The sequence below is a fragment of the Pteropus medius genome, unplaced genomic scaffold, assembly GCF_902729225.1.
Source record: "Pteropus medius unplaced genomic scaffold, Ma_sr-lr_union100, whole genome shotgun sequence".
Classification (NCBI taxonomy): domain Eukaryota; kingdom Metazoa; phylum Chordata; class Mammalia; order Chiroptera; family Pteropodidae; genus Pteropus; species Pteropus medius.
The window spans coordinates 414,963-431,723 of record NW_024353906.1 but is presented as its reverse complement, the minus strand read 5'-3'; the positions used below and the strand labels follow the sequence as shown (position 1 = coordinate 431,723).

At 51.3% G+C, this 16,761-nt stretch overlaps 1 protein-coding gene across 2 annotated transcripts in view; it reads left to right on the top strand.

The window, feature by feature from the left end:
* OTOG (otogelin) overlaps window positions 1-10,086 on the top strand; it is a 72,575-nt gene extending 62,489 nt beyond the window's left edge. For both annotated transcript variants that reach the window (XM_039851491.1, XM_039851492.1), the window contains 9 exons: window positions 943-1,041; window positions 2,136-2,176; window positions 3,291-3,366; window positions 3,450-3,628; window positions 4,363-4,467; window positions 4,667-4,786; window positions 5,979-6,024; window positions 8,336-8,415; window positions 8,524-10,086. In XM_039851491.1, coding sequence (XP_039707425.1) covers window positions 943-1,041; window positions 2,136-2,176; window positions 3,291-3,366; window positions 3,450-3,628; window positions 4,363-4,467; window positions 4,667-4,786; window positions 5,979-6,024; window positions 8,336-8,415; window positions 8,524-8,724 — 947 coding nt within the window. In that variant the 3' untranslated portion in view covers window positions 8,725-10,086. The remainder of the gene's footprint in view (window positions 1-942; window positions 1,042-2,135; window positions 2,177-3,290; window positions 3,367-3,449; window positions 3,629-4,362; window positions 4,468-4,666; window positions 4,787-5,978; window positions 6,025-8,335; window positions 8,416-8,523) is intronic.
* Window positions 10,087-16,761: the final 6,675 nt, after the last annotated feature.

The window sequence follows — 16,761 nt, the reverse complement described above, 5'->3', positions numbered from 1 at the left end:
AGATCTAAGGCTTGGTGGATTCAATTAAAATTTTTTTTAACTGGACAGTACATGAGCTTCATAGTACGTCACACCAGGAGACAGATACCGTGTGACTGAGCCACCATAACCAGTGTTAACATTGATCTTGGATTACGGAAGGGACCTCTGTGTCCCTCCATCTGACATTTGTATTTTTCCTCTTTCAACCAGAAAGTAACCCATTACTTTGACACTGTACAAATGTGTTTCTCCTCCTTCACTTTGTAATTTTTTTGAAACATCAATTGATAATCCTTACCTGTGCCAGTAATGTTTTTAGTAAATCAAATCAGCCTTACAGTCTTTCACCTTAGTGCCGACCGTTGGACCTCTTTTTCCCACCTAAGAGTTGTGCTTTGAGATGCCCGCACTCCCTGCCTTGGTCTCTCAATGCACGAGAACGGCTGAGGAATCAGCTCAGAGGGACCTGCCTGAAGAACAGGACTCCTTCCTATTCTAGTGCGAGCCCTAGAGTCTAGCGGAAGCAGAGCAGGCTCCGGCGGGCTACGAATGGGTGGTTTCCACAGGTGGGAAGAGGCGCGCTGTTTTATAGAGGGAAATGTTCCAGGTCGGTGGAGCTCATCCTGGTCACCGCTTCCCCTCTGTTCACCACTCTCAGGGTAACACAGAATCCAGGGTGGGGGAGCTGTTTAGTGACATCGAGGTTCTGACACTGCCATGTTGCTAATACCTCCTGGAGCAGAACTAGGGCCTCGGGATGTAGTTCTATGGGAAGACGTTGGGAGCCCTCACTTCTCTCCTGGACTACAGTACAGTAGGGTGTCTCTGGACATTGCGAGGGGTCGGGGGCGCTGAGGAGGAACCAGAAGTTACGGCCTCCTAAACCAATGTTGCATTTCTGAGGATTCACACCCCAAGTCATCTGTGCCTGATGTGTCCCCTGCCTCCCGTCTCATGCAGTGTGTGAGAGCTTCCGCTGCCCCCAAGTGCAGTGTGGCATGGGCACTGCCCTGGTGGAAGTGTGGAGCCCAGACCGCTGCTGCCCCTACAAGTCCTGTGGTAAGTCCCTGGACAGGGCCCTTGTGAGGAGGGAAGAGCAGGGGAAGAACTGGTCCACCCCTATCAACTTGCTCAGATTCTGTTTCTCCAGAGTCACCAGAAGGAAGCCACCACAATCACCTTCCTCCCCAACTGCATCCACTATCTGAGTGTACAGCGTTCCTACATCTTTTTCTTCCCAGGATAAAAGGAGGAAAAGAGCAAGTTCCCTGTTGCATAAACATTTTCCATCTAAAAAGTCTTTACTGCAACTATTTGATAGTAAACATTATTTTGTTAAGATCTACCTCAAATCCTTTTAGGGAGCAGGTGGGAGTGTCAATAATGAATGCCAGCGAGCTTTATATTAAAATGTTATTTTAAAAAGTGTGAAACTTTAAAAGCTCTCTTGAGAAAGCCTATTTTTGCATCTGCATATTTAGCTTGTCTCTTTCCAGGCCTACATGTACACTTGATGAGGGCAGGGGTTTTGGTCTGTTTTAGTCATTGCTTTGTCTCCAGAGCACAGAGAAAAGCTCGGCATAGAGTAGGTGCTTAAAACTACTTGCTGCATGAGTGAGCAACCCAGAAGAGTGTTTCACAGCCACTCTGCCCTGGGGCTCCTCACCCCAAAGCTGCCGCTGGTGCATCCCTTAGGTTTGCTAGTGGTGCCTCAGCAGATGGCTCCCTCGTGGCTTAGAACTGGACCTGCTTGTGGGCAAAGGCTTGGAGTAGTGAGGCTGAGCTTGCTGAAACATAGGTTTGGGAAATGCGGATAGATGGTCAGAAGGTACCTCCTTGCCATGTTCATCCCTGAAGAGGCCCCACATTTGCTCTAGAACAGGTTCCGGGACAGGGAGGGATGAAGCCAAGTAACTAAAGGGCACCTGTGGTTGGTCGTCTGCCTGTTTATCCTCACCCAGCACCAGGTTTGGAGCTTGGTGTTAGAACCCATCGCTGCCCCACCTGCCCAACCAGGGGAGCAGCAGCCCCCATGGAGGGGTGGAGGCAGGCTGGAGGAGGGGCTGTGCCTGCAGTGAGGGGACTGGAGGCCCAGAGGGACTTCTGCCTGGGTATCTCTGGTGAGGTGGGTCTTGGCCCCTCTTGTTTTTCAGAATGTGACTGTGACACAATCCCAGTGCCCCGCTGCCATCTGGTATGGAGACCCTGCCCCTCCCCACTCTCCCTGATCTGCCTCCCCTTTCCTTTCCTCTCCTCTCTATCCATCCCTTTCCCTGGAGACCCTATTCCTTTAATCTAGAGCAAAGAGCCATAGACGGAAAGTCAGCATTCTCGTCCCAAGCTCTGCTCTCCCGGCGCAATGCCCTTATTTGTAAAGTGGACACGATCATGCTTCAGAGTCGTGGTGTAGATTTAGTACAATGACGTTGATGATGATGATGATGATGATGAAGATGCTAGCGATGATGATGATAGTGGAGATAGGGAGAATGATGACGATGGTGGTGACGGGGGAGATGGCGAAGATGATAATGATGGTGATGATGATGGGGATTAGCTCATGACAGTAGCTAATGTTTACTGAGAGCTAACTATATGCTAGGAACTTTCCTGGGCCTTCAATATATATTCCTATTAATTCTCACAACAACCCAATGAGGTCAATTCTATGATTATCTCAATTTTACAAACAAGAAAACTCAGGTTAATGTTATGTAGCTAGTAAATCACAGCACCAGGATTGGAACCCAGGAAATCTGACTCCAGAGACCATGCCCTTAACCACCAGGCTGCATGGCCACTGAGAGAAGCGAAAATATGCTGAGAAAGATAAAGCTATGTTTAAAGTTATGGTTTTTGCATAATTTTCTAAATTATTTGTATTTCCCCCATCCCAGGATACATTGCTTCTCATTTAGTCTCCTGTCCTACCCTCTTCTCCCTTCAACTGATAAAGAAAGAAGGGCAGTAGTACGGTCCAGGCAGGACTCTGGGCCGGCAGCTGGGCAATGGGTCCTTATTGTTTGGGCCAGTGGGTGCTCAGAATGACGGGAGAGACTGGAGGCCCCAGGAGGGGACTCTGCAGAATACTCTTCAGCAGGGAGCCTTGGAAGCCACACTGGGCATTTCTCCCTCAGTGGGAGGGTGACTGAGTCACAGGGTGCCAAGGGTTCCCAGGCCTGCTAGCCCGCTCTCCACCCATTGCGAGGAGGCAGCTGACAGAGAGAGGGGCCCAGGTGGCAGACTGCTCCCAAGGGCAAAGCTGGGCCTCTCCACCCGGGGGTACTAACTGCCTCTGCCCCATCCAGTGGGAGAAGTCCCAGATGGACGAGGAGTTCATGCACAGTATGGAGAATGTGTGTGGCTGCGCCAAATACGAGTGCGGTGAGTGGAGAGGTAGAGCCAGGGTGGGGTGGGGGTGGGTACTGGGCTCTCAGTGACTGTGGCCACCCTGCACGCCCGTTCAGTGAAGGCCCCGGTGTGTCTGAGCCGAGAGCTGGGGGTGATGCAGCCGGGCCAGACGGTGGTGGAGCTCTCGGCAGATGGCGTGTGCCACACCTCCCGCTGCACTGATGCGCTAGACCCTCTCACTGGCTTCTACCAGATCAACACCACCTCCGTGCTGTGTGACGTCCACTGTGAGGCGGTAGGGGGCAGTGCGGGATGGCGGTGTGTGGGAATAAGAGGCAGAGCCTAGGTGCTCCAGGAATCAGAGGGGCCCTTTGAGCTCGCCCCAAGGAAGCTCTCAGAGGCCTCTGGGGAAAGTGTTGGGGACGGAGCTGGAGTGGGAGAGGCAAGGAAAGGAATAGCAAGAGTGAAGGCCTGGCAAGGGTGGGGATTTGACAGAGTTAACGTGCATTTATTAAGTATCTTCTATGCCAGGTGTATTTGGGTTTGTGTGTTTATGTTGCTACCATTTGTTGAGCCCTGCTACATGCCCAGTACCTAAGACAGTGACTGGCTTCTGGTAAGGGCTAAATATTATTGAATTAAAGGGGTTAGCATTGTTCTCATTTTTCAGATGAGAGAATTGAGATTTAGGGAGGTCCAGTCATTTGTCAAAGGTCCCACAGGAACTGGAACTCAAATTGAGGTCTATCTAGAACCAAAACTGGCACCCCTAATTACCAGCAATGCCGTCTCTGAAGAGGTGGAAATGCTCTGTCCACTGGGGCTGGGCCTGGGAACTGCAGCAAAGGAGGCTTCGGATGGACATAAGGATGACGTTCCTGCCTGAGATCGAGGGAGTCTTGGGGTCCCCCTCCTGAGTGTCTATAGGGGGCCCTTCTCTGGGCTCAGAGATGAGCAGACAGTGGGAGAGGCAGGAGGGTGGAGGTGGGTGCGTGCCTGAGGCCCACCCCATTCCGCCCCATCCTGCAGAACCAGGAGTACGAGCACCCGCGAGACCTGGCGGCCTGCTGCGGCTCCTGCAGGAATGTGTCGTGCCTCTTCACTTTCCCCAACGGCACCATTTCCCTGTTCTTGGTACGCAGCCCTTTAACTGCCCACTTGGGAAGAGGTCTCAGGAGGGGACACTAGGACCAGGGTCCAGGGCTGGGTACAGACAGGGTCCCGGGAAGTGCCGGGTCCTGGGTTGCACCTGCCTTCGGAGCTGTACTCTAGCAGTTCACTGAGGCCATCTGTCTGGCCACAAGTCCCCACCACCAACTTCTGTGCCCTTCAGCCCGGGGCATCCTGGATCGCAGACTGCACCCGCCACCACTGCAGCAGCACTCCCCTGGGTGCTGTGCTTGTGCGCTCACCCATCAGCTGCCCACCACTCAACGAGACTGAGTGTGCCAAGGTCAGTGCCAGCCTCCTCCCGCTGCAGCACAGTCTGAGGCCGGGGGCACTGGCTGTCTTATTCGTGAGGGGGAGAGAGAGGGGAGGTCCTGTGTGGAGGGGTATGGGAGGAGGGTTTCCCCGGAGCCTGTGTTCCTGCCCTGCCACCCCAAATTCACATCTCTTCATGCATATTTGCTCCGACCACATCACACCTCACATCCTCACACATCACGTGGCCATGCACAGATGCAAGCAAGCATATACTGTCACATGTACTAGGCACACTCACGGACACACTAACAGGCAGCTGGCCACTCACACACACCACACACTCCACAGGGACATTAAGACCTCAGCACTCCAGTGTGCATACCACGCACTGTCGCACACCAAGGCACTTTTGCACACACACGCCTTACAGACGCACAGTTCAGTCCTGTGATGGGCGTAGCACTAGCATGGACAGCCATCACTATGGGCACAGCTCAAGGAAAAGGATTTCCTGGAGGGTCTGGAGTTATTGTTGAATTATTAAAGCTCCCATGGTTAATATTGGACATTTTAAGATTTCTGATCTTACTTAGAAAACAGATACACACCCAATCATACTGTCATACACACGCTCAAATGCAAAGTCACACATGTACACATAATGCTCACAAAATCACACACAAATACTGAGACACTCCTGCATGCACACACACACACAGGTACAAAGAACTGTCACATCATTGTTTTACGTATTTTACAATAGAGGAGGTGAGCTGTAAGGGATAATTTGCCTCATTTTAGAGATGGGTAAACTAAGCCCAGAGGAAAGAGGCAACTTATCCAGGGCTGAGAAAGAGTCCAGGCTGCTCACCCAAGTGGTAGGCCCCTGCACCCCTCCCTCTCGGATCCCCTGTGTGGAGGAGCTGCCACCGGAAAGAGGGAGACCCCACGCCATCTTAACCCAGCCTCTAGTCTCTCTGGGGGCTCCATGTAGCCTGAGTGCCAGTGTCCCAACCAGTCAGTTTAGCCCCTGTGTCTCTCCCATGGCCAGCCCAGGGGGCCCCTCTGGCTAGGGCCTGATGGCCAGCAAGGCTTGGAGCCCCTGTCTAGGACATCATGAGAGGAAAGGAGCCAAGTCTCTTGGACTCTTTGCCTATTGCTGGGATCTTGGCTCTTGGTCTGGATGGGACCTCCCACCTACCCGCCCTATTTCCCTCCAGGTTGGGGGCTCGGTGGTGCCTTCCTTGGAAGGATGCTGCAGGACGTGTGAGTGAGCATGGTGGAGGCCCAAGGGTGAGGGGCTCTGGGTGGGGCAAGGTGTCATGTTGGGGCTCAGAGGGCCAGGTTCCTGGGCTGGCACTTCCAGTGGTGACTCTTCAGGGGTGAGTAGATGAAGGGATAACACCCTTGCCACAAGGCTCATGGCACTGGCAGAGATATGCCAGTAGGCAGAGGCCATGCTCATGTTCCTGTCCCAATACGAGGCCTCTGCTTTTTGTTGGAAATAGGGTGGTCAGTAGCTCACTAGCTGCTCTGCCTCCACCCACTTCCACCAAGCTCTCAGCCCAGATGCCCCCACGTGAATTCCCTGTGGCCAGGAACCCCATCTCAGAGGGCCTCCTGGGTTTGATTCAGGCCACCAGGGTCCCTGATGAGCCTGAGCAAGAGCTCTGTGCAACTGCTTCACACCCAGCCCCTTGGAACCTGCAGCACTCACATATGTATGCGTGTCCCAATTAGCCTTAGCCCCTTCGCCCGCACGCCTCCTCTCCCTCAGGGGCCCAGACCCTTCCTTGGAGGGCTGTAGAATTTGGGACCTTTTTATGTCCACCTCATGTATTCCAAGGAAGCTGGGCTTAGTGCCTCATTGGCTGAACACAACTCATGTTCCCTGAATGTCCCGTGTGCTCGCGTGTGACCTGCAACCCATGTCCCTTTCCCCAGGTTCCCCGGGGACCCTGTATCCCGTGGTCCCCGTTAGCCCTGCCTCTCCTCCACTGGTTAGTGTCCACTGCCACCCAGGTACTCCTCTTGGAAGCCCGTGGAACTGGAGGCGGCAGCCGCATTGCTATTTCCAATAATGTCCCTTCTGCTAGGTGGCCCCAGCTCCGGCGGTGGGGGAGGGAGGGCAGTGCCCCTGCTCCCTGCCTCTGGCGAAGGCCTTTCAGCCAACAGTGCATGCTGGATAGCAAGCTGCGTCCCCTGGGCTTGCATGGGAATGCTTCAGCAGTGCCCGCTTACTTGGCACCCATCAATGCCCAATGTTGCCACTGCTTTGCTCCCACTGGTCACTCAGCCAGTCTCAGTCCATGACCCAGAGAGCCATAGCTAGGAAAGCTTGGTTCTCCTGCTTCTTGAGAGTAGGAGGGAGGACAAAGTGATCTTAGCTCTGGTCAGGAGTCTTCCAGTCAGTGTGGTGGGAAACCTACTGTGATAAGGCCCCGAGGCCAAAAGAAAGGATTCCCTCCATCTCTGTCAGGCGCCCAGGAGTCACAGAGTAAGTCCATGCATCTGAAAAATATTTACTGAACACCAATGTGCCAGACCCTGTTCTAGGCACTGTAGACACAGCATGAGCAAGGCCTCATGAACATGACATTTTAGTGGGAGACATAGATTAACAAATAAAATATATATCAGGAAGGATTCATCTAGTTTTATAGGGACTGAAGCTTATGCGATTTGGGGGACCTCACTGAGAAAAGAAACACAAATTTACAAATCCATCTTGAAGTGTGAAAGTAAATTTTTATTTAGAATGAAAAAAACCTCAAAAAATTGTGCATGGGGCTATGTAAAAGAAGACCCTAAAGCTTACACTTAAACAGCATAATCAAAAGTGTGTCTCTGGTTGGATGGTGACAGTGTCCTGAATAGAAATAGGCAACAGAGGAGTCAGGAAGGGAGGACTGGGTAGAGGGAGGGAGTTGTCATTTCAAGAAGCAAATCAGGATAGACCTGCGGAGAGATTTTGGAGCAGGTGAGGGTATGAATGAGCCACATGATTGGTTGTCTGTGGGAGGCGCGGTCTATCCAGGCAAAGGAAACAGCATACTTATCAATTTCCATCCCTGTAACAACAGTGTGAGGTGAGTGACTCCCTGGTCCTGTTTGGTGGATATGGAAACTGAGTGAACCTGCTGTGTACAAGCATGGTGCTAGGGACTGGGCTTGCCATTCATTCAGGGAGTTGTAGAATCTTAATGCTGGAAGCCCTCTTGATAGAAAAGCTGAAGCTCAGAGAAGGTTGAGGTCACCAACAGGGGTTAGGGGTAAGAGTTGAGCCTGGGGTGGGGAGACAGCGTGCACTGTCCCTATACCCGCTCTTTCCTAGCCCAGAGCCCCTGCGGCCATCCCAGACATCTTCCTCTATCTCTTCCGCCTCATCTACCTCCACCTCCTTCCAGGGCACTGAGTTCAAAGGCTTTCCCTCAGATGGGGAGGGGCTCTAATGCATGGGCACTAACGCTGGTAGAGGGATCCTCCAGCATGACACTAACTGCCCCTGTCTGGCCCATCCCGCTGCTCCTGGGAGCACTTCTCAGCCACAGCCGCCTCGCCCACCCTGTCCCCCTAGGTAAAGAGGACGGGCGCTCCTGCAAGAAGGTGACCATCCGCATGACCATCCGCAAGAATGAATGCAGGAGCAACACCCCTGTGCGTGGCACCCACAAGCCCGTGGTGGGGACAACCAAAAATGGGGATGGAGGGGCTTTGGGGGTTGGGAGCTACACAGTCTGCCTCACTGGGCCTGCACTTCTCCAGGTGAACCTAGTGTCCTGCGATGGACGGTGTCCATCTGCCAGCATCTACAACTACAACATCAACACCTATGCCCGCTTCTGCAAGTGCTGCCGTGAGGTGGGCCTGCAGCGGCGCTCCGTGCAGCTCTTCTGTGCCACAAACGCCACCTGGGTGCCCTACACGGTGCAGGAGCCCACCGACTGTGCCTGCCAGTGGTCCTGAGGCCCTGGGAGCTGGGGCTGGGGCTGGCTGGACCACCTCTGCCACCCCCACTTTATGCTTCCAGCTGGTCCAGTGTGCATATGTGGTGGGGGGACACTGGTACGTGTGGAGAGCTGGTACGTGCTGAGCATGGTATGGCAGGCAGAGGAGCAGAGAGCGACCAGAACAGGCCACACCGGGCCACCCTGGCATCCTTCCTGTGCTCCCTCTCCTCCACACTCCTCCCACAACTGAGGGCTTGGGGAACGCGACTCTGTCCCTAGCTTGAGGTCTGGAACGGGCCCTAGATCAGGGGCAGCGGTCCCTGTTCATCTGTGACTCTGGCTGCAATGCTTTGGTGGAGGTGGCGAGAACTTTCCTGGGAAGCCAGGACCAGAGCTGGACCCAAGACCAAGGGCGGGCTCGGTATGTAGGGGCCCATTCTCTTTCTTGGCCCTTTTGACCAAGGGAGAACCACAGAGACAGTAAAAGGAAATGGGGCTTTAATTGCAACATGCAGGCCTGCTTATAGCCACCCAGAAGGAATTCCCAAAAGCACAAAGGGTGGGTTCCCGGGCTCAGTCTCACTGACATCTGCGAGGTCAAGTCCAGAGACTGAGGAGTGGGCTCAGTGATGTTCAAGTGCCCGGAGCCCCAAGAGGGATGACCTAGAATTCTGTTATTGACATTGTAATTCAGGAATGATTGAGAAGAATAGTCCCATGTCTGCTCCATACCACCCCAGCCCCCCAGCCCCGAAGCCAGCCTTTTTGGCAGGTGGGCTGGCTCTTGTGAGGTGGTGGTGGGAGGGAATGACTTTTTCGGCGAGTGTCCAGCACAAATCCTGTTAATGTTGGTGGATAGCCCACCGCTCCTAGGGCCTTAGATGGTTTAATGGGTACCGTTAGCAAGAATGGCTCCTGGCTTTGCGGTGAGCTTTTCTCCAAAAACATAGCAGAGTTGGTCTCTGGAGGGGCCTCAGTGTGGGTTTTGTGGTTTAGTCAATTCCCAGCTCACTGCTTCCTGGGACTGTTCAGCAGAAGAGCATCTGTCAGTGGAAAATGCAGGCCCTGTGTGTGTACAGCCTGAGTCTCTGAGCATCTGGCAGAGCCTTGTCTCTGAACCAGAGTGTCTTTCCTAAGCCAGGGCCAGGGCCCCCTCCACACCCTACTCTACCTGCCCCCGCCATGCCACTTTGTGCTGCTTGGTCCAAAGAGCATGAACATGAGGTTGTTCGGGCCCCAGCACTGCCCTGTATGTCTGGAGATGCGTGGCTGCCCTAGAACCCCTAGGGTTGGGGTTAGGGGTCTGTGCCAGGATGGTCCCAGCTCTCCCTGCTGCCTCTTTGTTCCTGTATCTGTATTCTGTTTATATAACCAATAAACTGTGAGAAGACATTGGGCCTCAGAGCATCTCTAAGGTGTCAGGTTTGCTTTGAATCTGAAGGAGTTTCAGCTATAAAGAGAAGACCCTACTTTATGGCCCTGGAGGTCATCCTGACTTCTGCCCCACTTATACTCAGCACCATGCTCCACTCAGGGCAGGCCTTCAGTGGGTGTCTGCTGGTTGGAATTGAACTGATAGAAATTGGCTCCCAGGGGAAGGGATAGGAAGAAGGAAGGAGACATTGAGAAGTGGGGAGCTAGCACTCAGGTGAGGGGCCTCAGAAGTGGTCCCAGCTCTGTGGGGCCTGGGACAGATGCCTCCCACACAGGATGTGGATGGGGAAGGCCCTAAGGGTAGGTTTCATGTTGGCCTCTCAGCGTTTCTGTATTTGTTTCCACATTGTTCTCTCATAGAGCTTAGTAAGTTTTCGCAGCCACTGTTAACTATGCTGGGTTAGGGAGAATCCAGGGATTGAGTTCTTAGGGGCTTTTCAACTCTAAGGGACCACGGGCACATCTAAGGGGCAAGTGGAAGAATGCTTTTCTGGGTTGTCTCATGTGGGGAGGAATAAAAAAGGAGAGGTCTGAGGAAGCACTCACCAATAAGACAGGGACACTCCTAGGGCCCAAGTCAGTGCTTAGGGTGCAAGAGCTTCACCCTGCCTAGAGGAATGGAGAATTCCCTTGAAGCTAAAATTGGAAGCCTTGGTTTTTGTCTCACCCCTCATGGTACATCTGTCTGCTAACATGTACCCTGGGACTTTTCTTAATGAAAAGAGAGCTTTACAGCCTCTTAAGAAGCCCACTTCTGAATAAGCTGTGGATGAAAAAAGAAATCAGAGTAGAAACTAGACAATATTTTGATCTGCGTGACTATGAAATTATGACACATTAAACTTTGAGATGCAGTTAAAGCAGTATTTAGAGGGATATTTACAGCCTTAAATTCATATTTCTTAATTTCCCATCATTATAACCAGAGGCGATGTAGGATAGGGTTTCTACATTTCTCCATCATTGATGATGATCAAAGGCACATTCTCAGCACAACTCACTCCCTAAGTCACATATCAATAGCTTTCACAGAGTTTCTAACACTGAGCTTAACACAAGATGATGTTAAACATACCTTTAAAGAGAACTGATTTAAAAATACTGATTCTATAATACAGCAAGATGTTTAGATTAAGACATAAGGTAGTTCTTTAGTCATTGTTGAAATCCCAGGGTTCTTGGCTACTCACCCCTCACCACACCTCCACTCCCATCTGTTTATGTCCAGGGACAAGTAGGCAGCTTTTGAACAGGGCTGCTTCTAGCCAGCTGTTGCGTAAACAGAGGGCATCAGGTCAAGCCAGCCAGCCTTGGCCTGAACGCTTTGTGCAGCCTCATTTTGGAAGGTTGGCCTCAGGCTTTCGGGTGCTTATTCTTTGAATCTTATCTGTCACTGGTGACCCAGCTTTGCTGACTTGACCATCCTTGGCTCCAGCTGGCACCAGTTCTCAGGCTGCCTGCTTCACCCAATCCCCCACACTCACAGGTGGCCATAGCTTTAATGATCATACCCCATCGCTGGAATCACAGTGCTCCTGGCTTTTTATCCCCTTCCTCACCTTCATTCCCACCCAGGCACCCCCTCCTGCCTACTCCTCCTGGAAAGCCAACCTCACGCCCCAACTCTTTGGCCAAAATTCCCAGTCCTATTACCCCAGCTTCCTCCTGGGAATCCAACTCTTTTAGGTTAAGACACTTTAGTGAAACATTAACAAGTAAATCATCAATCAGCACGATACCCTGCTCCACACTGTGGGGAAAATAGGAGAGAGTAAGGATTTTAAACCTTAATTGATGGTGCCCAGCTCCCCTCAAAACACCAGTACCATTGATGTTGATATGACTATTCATTGATACAATTTGTAGATGTTGATTTACATTAAAAATACATACACCCTTTGACTAATCCATCCTATTTCAAGGCAGATGGTGTAGGCTGAACAATGGCCTATCAAGTATGTCCACATGTTAGTGCCAGGAACCTCCGACCATGTTACTTTATATGATAAAAGGAATTTTTTGGATAAGGATCCTGGATTATCCAGGTGGGCCCAATGTAATCACAGGGTCTTTAGAGAGGCAGAAAGATCAGAGTGAGAGAGAAGAGATGTGATAACAGAAACTGAGGTTGGAGTGATACACTTTCAAGTTGGAGAAAGGGGCCACTGGCCAAAGAATGTGGACAGCCTCTAGAACCTGGAAAAGGCAAAGAAATAGATTCTCCTCTGGAGCCTCCAGAAGGAACAGAGGCCTACCAATACTTTGATTTTAACCCAGTGAAACTGACTTAAAACATCTGACCTCCGAAACTGTTAAGAGAATAAATCTGTGTTGTTCTAAATTGGTGGTAATCTGTTGCAGTAGCAATAGGAAACTAATACAGCATTTAAAGAAATAATTTATACGAAGAGGAAAGTGCCAGTCAAGATGTTTATTGCAGCATTCTCTTAAGTTTAAAAAAATAACTTTAAGTGTCCATCAATAAGGAATACAGCCATACCATAGCATATTATATAGCCCTTTTTGACGTGGTAGGCTTTCTAGGATATGTTAAAGGAAGAAAGGAAATTGTGGGTCAGTTTCCCACAGAATGACCCATCTCCTTTATGCACCTATGCAGGGACACACACACACACACACACACACACACACACACCCCCCTATAGTCATCTCTTTTTCTTTAAGGTTTTTCAGGGATGAGAGGGTCCTTCTTGGCTGTTTGGTCCAGCTAATTCAATGGCAATGCTGGTCCTGGAGCAGGCTATTTGGTTCTGTTTGGGACTTAAGGGTTGTATAGGGGAATAAAGTGACCACCCCAGAATAGTGTCAAGGCTCAAGCGGTATCTACAGCATCTCCTCCAACCCTCGTTTCCTCCCCGCCCTTTATGCATGACTTAATGCTTAAGAAAACCCCAAAGACCACACACCAGACAGGTAAGAAACAGAATATCATGGTGGGAGGATGAAGAGGGTAAAAAAGGTCAAATATGTAGTGATGGAAGGAAACTAGACTTTAGGTGGTGAACACACAACGCGATATACAAATGATGTATTATAGAATCGTACACTTGAAACTTATATAATGTTATTAACCAATGTAACCCCAATAAATTTAATTTGAGAAAAAAAGAGAAAGAAACAGAAGCCCGGGACCCAGCCACTTTCAAAGAGCTGGTAGCAAGCTGAGCGGTTGCCCAGCCTGCAGCCCCCTGTGACGTATTTGCAAACACGAGGGGTTTTGAGCCCCAGAACCATCCCATTTTCCCTGCTTCAGGCTCAAGTTCCAGCCCTGATTTTCTGGGCTTAATCCTCTTCCTGTGGAAATCAATAAGGACATTGTGATGGAATGATTCACGTTCAAGGTCAGCCCGGAGCAAATTGGAGGCGACATGCTGATTTTACTGCCCTCACTGAGCAGAGAGCCAATCCTGTTCAAAGACCCCTTAACCCTTTCCTCTCTGCTCCTATCAGCTGTGTCAGCACCTGCGCCTGATTCAGCTCCCTCCCTGAGGCTTAGGTCCCCAGAGTCTGTTCACCCATGTGTGGCCCTGCCTTTCATATTTCCCTAAGGAGTCTCACACACTTATCATGGTGGTTCGGGGAAGGCAGATGGCAATCACAGCACCTAATCAAACAGGAACACTTCAAGTTGAAGGTCAATTACTACTTGTATAAATTCACTGGCCACATCCTGCTCCAGAAAATCTCTCTCCCCAGCAAGTCAGTCCCAGGAGGAGTACAGGAGGTGTTGGGGTATGAGACTAAAAGTGGCTTACTCTCTTCCACTCACATCCCACTGGCCAGAATTCATGTAAGTGGGCACACCTAATGGCAAAGGAGGCTGGGAAATGTAGTCCAGCTGTGTAGTCCAGGCTTGGAGGAAGAGATGGGTCTGGTAGACAGTGTCTTCAGTGAGGAAGAAGAGATAGTGCAGACAACGCTGAGTAGTTTGGCTGAGAAGGGCAGAAGAGAGATAGGGCATGAGGTCAAGAAAGAGTTTATTTATTTGATGGTTGAGGAAAGCAATGACTTGACCATATGTTCTGGAAGGAGCCAATAGAGAAAGGGTGTTGTTGGGAAAGAGAATAAGGGTCTCAGAGGGCCCGGGGTTGGCATGCGGAGGGACAGTGATAGATAAAAGCACCTCTGGCTGGGTAGATCCTGCCCTAGATCTTTATTTATCTCTATGTCTTCAATGTCTAACACAGGGCACTGAAAAAGGAGCATAAATATGCTTCTAAACATAAAAGTGAGGAGCCCAGGCAGCAAGAAGTTAAAGGGCACAGGGGTGGGCAGAGCCAGGGAGCCAAGTGCCTCCCAACTGTGGCAGTGCCACTTAATCCCCTGCAGCAGGCAGGAGGCCTGCACAGCTGTCTCTCCGAAGCTGGAAATGCATCCCCACCCGGCCCTTTGCCTGGAGGTCCTGGCAGCCCAGGGGCTGCGGGGGAGGGATAAGGTAGGCAACAGGGTAGGTAACTGGTCCAGCCCCTGCACCCTTGCAGAACCCTTTCTCCAGAGCTGAGCCATTCTCTAGCCTTGCTACTCAACATCCACTTGCCATGGAAACCCACCTCCCTCTGGGCCAGTGTCTCCTCCAGTCAGTGGAACTCAAACTCTCACATGGTATTCATTCCTGACTCTGCACCCTGCCCCTCTTACATGGTATTCATTCCTGACTCTGCACCTTTGCCTGTGACCTCTGCCTCACCTGGAATGCCCTTTTCCTCCTTCTTCCTAGGAAGTTCCTGCCTAACCTTTACACCAGCCTTGAGTCCCACCTCACTACAAAACCCCAGCCCACAGGATCTTTCCTTTAGCCTATAGCTCTGCCATGGCCCAAGGTTCTGCTTGTCTCAGGCATCATTTGCTGACCTATGTCTATGCTCGAGCCAGGGGGATACAGGTCTGGCTCCCTCATTCATTCATTACTCACTCACATTTCAATCACATCAGATGAGGAAGCTAAGGCTCAGCGAGGTTAAGCAACTGCATAGCTGGAGGATGGGGGAGTCAGGACTTGAGCCCATGATTATTTAACTCCAGGGCCCACACTCATACTTTCCTTCTCAACTAGCAGAGAGCATGAGGAGGATTGGTGGGGGCCTGGTAGCTTGTTCTCCAGCACCCTTCCTTCAGGAAGCCAGAGGGGCAGTCGAAAAGAGGGTTCTGGTTTCTCTTCAGCCAGTTACCAGTTATAGGACATTGACAAATTTCAAGCTTCAGTCTCACATTGTGAGGAGAGGTGACAGGTTTTTTTATCTCTGGGTTGGCATGAGGGTCAAGTGAGATCATGGATGGCAATGAACTGGACAACTGCAGAGGCTGTGGCCATGTGTGAGGCTGCCTGGCTGAAATAAGAGGTCCAGCCCAGCCACGCCCAGGGCAAGAGAAAAGCAGAAGCAAAGAGCCTGACACAGCCCTAGCCCACCCTTCATCCAGGAGTTCTGAGGCTCACCACTAAGCTTTTGCCTCTGCTGCCCTCCAGCCAGTTGTGCAACCTGCCTCTGTTCTACCTGAACTAAACCACTACTTTGAGGTTGTTGGAGCTGAAGAGGGAGCAGAATGCAGTGGAAGAGCCTAGATTCTAGGGTAAGGCTCTATCTTGGAACAACTGTATGATTTACCCTCTCCAAATCTCAGTTTCCTCATCACTAAAATGGGAACGAGAATCTGGCAAAGCGAAGGTGAGAATGTTTATAGATAAAGCCCCTGGCCTATGGTAGGCATTTAATGAATGGAGCTATTGTTATCACTATGGACAGAAGCTTATAGGTTATCTCAGAACTCCACATTTTCAGGAGTAGGAAACTGATCCTAGAGAAGAGAGAGTGACTCACCCAAGGTCTTCCTGCAAAGTGAGCAATGGTGGAGGCAGTACCAGACTTTAAACCCAGTGCTCCTTCCATTGCCTCCTCCAGGCAGTCTTCCCTGAGCTCCAACTGAGGCTGGGCCTCCCTACTCTGACCTCACAGCCTCCACTGTCTGAATCACCCACTGGGCCTTCCAAGTGCTCCATCTCCTTCTAAGATAGGAAGCTCTCCAGATAGGATCTAAGCCTCTTGCTCTTGCCTGAGCCTCCCCAGCAGTAACTATCACAAGGCTTGGTCCTTGGCAAGGTGTTCAGACTCTGGGGACATTCCTGGGACTTGGCTGAGATGAGTGACATCAACTCCCAGAATGGAAGGGAGAGAGAAGTAAGAGAGGGAAGGGTTAAAGGTTCGGCAGCTGGGGCGAGCAGCCTGCAGCCCAGCCCAGCCCAGCACTGGGAGGCCTGTGCCATTCCATTCCTTTGCAGATCAGTTACACCCAGCTGTCTCCCTCCCCACCTCAGTGCCCCTCGGATTAGGCGGGAAAGGATCCCCGGCCTGCAGCCTGCACACGGCCCATAGGGAACAGCGCCTGCAGCCCACGCCTCCACGACAGCTGCTGAGTATCAGACAAGAACATAGATCAGCAGGATCCTGGCAGAAGTGCCCCCAGCCCAGGCCCTGCCCCCAACATGTGCAGGAGGGGCCGCCTGAGGAGAAAGGGGGTCTGTAAGGGATTTGGGAGGTACAGGGAAGGGATTGCTCCCAAAAATAACTCCTTTGCCCATATGTCACTATGCCTCAAATTCCAC